We start from the raw sequence: 6000 nt of genomic DNA on the forward strand, positions 1-6000 counted from the left end.
TTCTCTATTTATTTTGTAGCTTGATAAATTTTGACTACCTGTACGTATTTAAATGACAAATTGAATAGTTAACGTGTGTATTTCTTTCACTTCCCGGCACCTGTGGAAAATGTGCCCTAAGCACGTATTTCTTTTGAAATGTCTTTCAGTCGATTTAATCGACACAACCACAACCGGACTAAAATGAAGTGTTTCTCTCCCCCGGCGCAAGTTATGTTTCTTCTTTACTTTGTGGCCCCCAAACTGATTAATGACTATTAGTACGGGTTTTATTGCAACCGATTTGTTCTCTCTACTATAACCCTTTCAATAAAACGCATAAAATCGCCATTAAACGGCTCGAGAACCACAAAGGAAAGAAGAAATATACAACTTAGGTTAGGTTAGTCAATTAATTTGTATTTATAGAGAGTGAGAGTGACGACTAGTGGGGCTGGGGTGAGCAAAAACGTTCTCCCCCACCCAGCCCCTCAAGGTTATTTGGCTGCGACCACGCGGAACTTGGCTTGTTGTGTAATCGAACGGGGTCAAACGCAGATACCCAAGAGAGCAAATAGATTTTATAGTTTATAGTGTTTCTCACAAAGACACTAACAGAATTATAGCTTGAAAGTGTTAATTGAGGACACTATTTTTGGGTCTTCTTCCTACTGGAGACGGGACTGCCATTTTATTTGGTCATCCGAGCCAGGTGAGCCTTTCCATGACAAAGGCAGTACCTTCATTTTTTTCAGTTATTTTAGGACCCGAGTATTGTTCCGGCCCCGGGAATCGAACACACGACCTCCTGTTTAGTATCACACAAGCGCTCTACAGACTAAGCTAATCCTGCCGCAGTACTTTCACTCGTGTTATTGTTGGGTTTAGGAGTTTGATCATATCAATTGAGTGCTCCTATTTCACTTGCCCGAAACCGTCACGTTTCATCAAATACTTGTTATCATTTTACAAAAAGCCTAATAAAAGCATCACCAGTTTAAAATACTTTTATTGAATATTTGTCGCTGGTTCAAATTTTGACTTCCCCTCACTTTAACCCGAAAATTGCTTCAAAAGGAAGCAGTTTTTGAATTTACAGCTGTTGCAAATTTAATACTCTGCTTTACATCCATAAACTTAAAAGCCTTAGTTTATAGTTTTAAGCTAAAGTTTTTAATTAATTTAAAACGAATTGAGGGCTCAACCTTTACTAAAAGGGCGAGTCACTCCTTTTTTCACAATAACAAACAGTTAAACAAGCCGAACCGCCAACGTAAGGAAAAAGGTTCTGCGAAGAAAAAAATTCTTGAAAATTAAAAACGCCCATAGAGATTTTACCGCTACCCCGAGGTTTAACTTATATTTTGTAGTTAAATTTTTTTTGTAGATTTTATTTAACACTTAATTTGCGCCTTTAATCTACCGTTGAGAACTTTTCGTTCCATTTCAGTAATTAACCTGGGCAAGGTGTTTATTACACAAAAACAGTTTACATATTATTGCCCCGAGAAATGCTTCTCTATTTATTTTGTAGCTTGATAAATTTTGACTACATGTGCGTATTTAAATGACAAATTGAATAGTTAACGTGTGTATTTCTTTCACTTCCCGGCACCTGTGGAAAATGTGCCCTAAGCACGTATTTCTTTTGAAATGTCTTTCAGTCGATTTAATCGACACAACCACAACCGGACTAAAATGAAGTGTTTCTCTCCCCCGGCGCAAGTTATGTTTCTTCTTTACTTTGTGGCCCCCAAACTGATTAATGACTATTAGTACGGGTTTTATTGCAACCGATTTGTTCTCTCTACTATAACCCTTTCAATGAAACGCATAAAATCGCCATTAAACGGCTCGAGAACCACAAAGGAAAGAAGAAATATACAACGTAGGTCCCCGGGTTAGTCAATTAATTTGTATTTATAGAGAGTGAGAGTGACGACTAGGACCCGAGTATTGTCCGAGTATTGTTCTGGCCCCGGGAATCGAACACACGACCTCCTGTTTAGTATCACACAAGCGCTCTACAGACTAAGGTAATCCTGTCGCAGTACTTTCACACGTGTTATTGTTGGGTTTAGGAGTTTGAGGATATCAATTGAGTTTTCCTATTTCACTTGCCCGAAACCGTCACGTTTCATCAAATGACTTATTATCATTTTACAAAAAGCCTAATAAAAGCATCACCAGTTTAAAATACTTTTATTGAATATTTGTCGCTGGTTCAAATTTTGACTTCCCCTCAGTTTAATCCGAAAATTGCTTCAAAAGGAAGCAGTTTTTGAATTTACAGGTGTTGCAAATTTAATATTCGGCTTTACGTCCATAAACTAAGCGCTTAGTTTATAGACGTATAGCCGAAGATTAAATTTGCAACACGTGTCGTTTCAGTTTCCTCCCTTTCAAGAGAGTTGTTAATACAAAAGAACCTTTCCCAAGAACCTTTCCCAATAATCAGAGGATTGGAACTGGAAAGTTCTCTAGGCTTATCAGTAACAACATGAATTCAATAATGATTCTACAACGTTCGGTTAATACTAATCGTCGCTTCAATCAGCTCAGCATGAAAGATAAGCTCTAAAATTTATTGGTTTTTATTGACATCTGCCGTGTCAAGACTTCGCAGGGAGCATGAAAATTTTAATAAAAGCCGGTTCCTGATCAGGTATAACTGAATGCTGTGTTTGCTGTAAAGAGGTCAGCAAACATGAACTCAACAACAGGGAATGGATCGATCGAGTCTTCAAGCTGCTTTAGTACAACGGCGTACAAAATCGGAGGAACCATTGCTTTGAGTCTGATCATTGCTGTTTCGCTGATGGCAAATTCTTTCATTGTGTTGATCGTTTATAAGACGCCAACCTTGAGAAAACCGATAAATTATTTCATCGCAAATATGGCCATGTCCGATCTGCTGTATTCATTATTCTTGCCACCAAGGAACCTATCATTGTTGCACACAAACCAGTCGTGGCTGATCGGTGGTCAGTTTGGCCAGGCCTTGTGTAAGCTTGTTCCTTTCTTTGATGGCGTTTCCAGTATCGTTTCGATTCAGAATCTGGTTTTAATAACAGTGGATCGATTTGTAGCCGTGGTATTTCCACTCCGCTCTCCACTCATCAGATCCAAGCTGTGTCCGTTCTTCATTCTCGGCACTTGGATAGTCGCAGCGGCTGTCGTTTCGCCACTTTTGTTCACCTTCCAACTCGTTGAATACTCAGGGGAAATGAGGTGCGACACGAGATGGAAGAAAGCATTTGGAGAGTCCTCCTCCGTTACCGACTACCTATTAGCAGGCTCTATTCTGTTTAGATACATCCCTGTGATGTTGCTGATCATTCTTTATTCCATCATCATCATCAAGCTCAAGACACAGAAACACCCAGGTGAACGGTCCGCGAACACTCAACAACAGAGGAACAGACGAAACAGAAACGTGCTACAATTGTCCATTGCTATCGTGTTAGTTTTTGTGTTTTGCTGGTTACCTTTTACTACTAGTGTTTTAATCATGAGGTATCGAGGCAGTTCCATACATTCAGTTTCCTGTGGTTTTTGGCTATACTATTGTGTCTCCTACTATATGGGTGTCGGGTACTGTGCTATCAACCCGATTATCTGCTTTGTTTTTAGCAGTAATTACCGAGAAGGTCTTAAAAGACTCATGAACTGTTCTTAACTGTTATGTTGTACAGGCGTAAGACGCAAAAATTTGCTTGTTAAGAGTTGGAGGTTCGTGCAACACTTTAGCACTGTTCTTAACTTTTGTACAGGCGAAAGTTGCAAACATTTTCTTGTGAATGAATAATATATGTTAAGAGTTCGAGTTTCGTGGAACACTTGCAAATGAAAACTAATGTATCCTGCTAGTGTACTTAGAGGTCACATGTAAACGTGATGAATCCACTACAAAACAGTCAATATTCCTAGAATATATTCTTCTTTAGAAAAAGCCCGAGTTTTGATGGATCTCGTTCGTAAAAGATGATAAAACTTTACCGTAATTGACCAGAAAAAGCATAAAATGAAACACATTTACATTTGGAACCGCATGACTTAAGGGAGGTTTGTATCAAAACAAGGTCAACTTCAATCTCACATTCACTCAAAAGCTAAGATACTAAGCCCATAACTGTAAAATGGTCTATTTGAATGTGCATTTTTTGCATGATTAAAGAGGAGCCGCTAATTTCTAGTTAAGAGTGTATAAAGAACAGGGAAAATTGCCATCTTCTAAGCGGCGTCAAATTGACGACTCGTGGCTACAATAATTTGAATCAAACATTCAGTTGCTTTCAGCTAAAGTTTCTAATCAATTTTAAACGAATTGGGGGCTCAGTCAACCTGGTAACAAAATGTTAAACAAGCCGAACCACCAAAGTAATTATAAGGCAAGAGGTTCTGTGAAGAAAATATTCATGAAAATTAAAAACACCCATAGACATGTTACCTCTACTCCGAGGTTTAACTTAAATTTTGTGGTTATTTTTTTGTAGTTTTTCTTTGGGCACTCGCGCCGTTCATCTACCGTTGCGAAGAATTCCGTGTTCCTGATATTAGTAATTAACCTGGCAAGGTGTTACTAACTACCTTTTAAACAAAAACAGTTTAACTACTATTGCCCCAAAGAAATGCTTATCTATTTATTTTGAAGCTTGATAAATTTTTGACTGCCTGTGTTATCTATCTGGCTATCTATCTACAATAATGGTTTTTATTGACGTCTGCCGTGCCAAGACGTCGCAGGGGGCATGAAATCTTTAATTACAAAAATTCCTGATCAGGTAGCATTTGCAATATTGAGCAGTTGATACTATAGAAGCTACTTAACTGAATACCGAGCACAGTACTACTGTAAAGAGGTCAGCAAACATGAACTCAACAACAAGGAATGGATCGATCGAGTATTCAAGCTGCTTTAGTACAACAGCGTACAAAATCGGAGGGACCGTTGCTTTGAGTCTGATCCTTGCTGTTTCGCTGATGGTAAATTCTTTCATTGCACTGATCGTTTATAAGACGCCAACCTTAAGAAAACCGATAAATTATTTCATCGCAAACATGGCCATGTCCGATCTGTTGTATTCAATATTCCAGATCCCCTTTGCCCTCTCATCGTTGCACACAGCCTCATGGCCTATCGGTGGTAAGTTTGGTCTGGCCTTGTGTAAGCTTGTCCCTTTCTTCCGTAACGTTTCCATTATCGTTTCAATTCAGAATCTGATTCTGATAGCAGTGAATCGATTTGGAGCCGTGGTATTTCCACTCCGTTCCCCACTCATCAAATCCAAGCTGTGTCCCTTCTTCATTTCCGCCACGTGGATAGTCGCAGCAGCTATCTTTTCGCCATATTTGTTCTCCTACCAACTCGTTGAATTTTCAGGGGAAATGTGGTGCTTGCAGGGATGGAAGAAAGCATTCGGAGAGTCCTCGTCCTTTGCCGACTACGTATTAGTAGACCGTATTCTGTTTACATACATCCCTTTGGTGTTGCTGGTCCTCCTTTACTCCATCATCCTTATCAAGGTCAAGATACAGGCACACCCAGGTGAACAGTCCGCAAACACTCAGCAACAGCGAAACAGACGAAACAGAAACGTGTTTTAAATGTCCACTGCTATCGTATTAGTGTTTTTGTTTTGCTGGTTACCTTTTAAAACTATCATTTTAGTCATACGGTATAGTTCCGTGGATCTTTCTTGTGGTTTCTTTCTATACTACGAAGTCACCTATTATATGTCTTCTGGGCACTTTGCTATCAACCCGATTATTTGCTTTGTTTTTAGCAGTAATTACCGACAGGGTCTTAAAAGACTCTTGAACTGTTCTTAACTGTTATGTTGTACAGGCGTAAGTCGCAAAAATTTGCTTGTGAATGAATATGTTAAGAGTTGGAGGTTCGTTGAACACTAGCAAATGGAAACTATGTATCCCTTAGTGTACTGTAAGGAGTTTAATAAAATCTGTTAATTGTATGTCTGTCCTGACTTCGAAAATTGACGGCATGTATGGCTCAAATGT

General features: G+C 39.1%; 2 protein-coding genes across 2 annotated transcripts; both read left to right on the forward strand.

The window, feature by feature from the left end:
* Positions 1-2686: 2686 nt before the first annotated feature.
* Positions 2687-3658, forward strand: LOC140944697 (RYamide receptor-like). Its single transcript, XM_073393815.1, has one exon. The coding sequence runs from the start codon at positions 2687-2689 to the stop codon at positions 3656-3658; it is 972 nt and encodes a 323-aa protein (XP_073249916.1).
* A 1146-nt stretch (positions 3659-4804) lies between these two features.
* On the forward strand, positions 4805-5644 carry LOC140944929 (RYamide receptor-like). Its single transcript, XM_073394037.1, has one exon. It carries the CDS (start codon positions 4852-4854, stop codon positions 5584-5586), a length of 735 nt encoding a protein of 244 aa, XP_073250138.1. The 5' UTR covers positions 4805-4851; the 3' UTR covers positions 5587-5644.
* Positions 5645-6000: the final 356 nt, after the last annotated feature.

Source organism: Porites lutea, chromosome 7 (assembly GCF_958299795.1).
Source record: "Porites lutea chromosome 7, jaPorLute2.1, whole genome shotgun sequence".
NCBI classification, from domain to species: Eukaryota; Metazoa; Cnidaria; class Anthozoa; order Scleractinia; family Poritidae; genus Porites; species Porites lutea.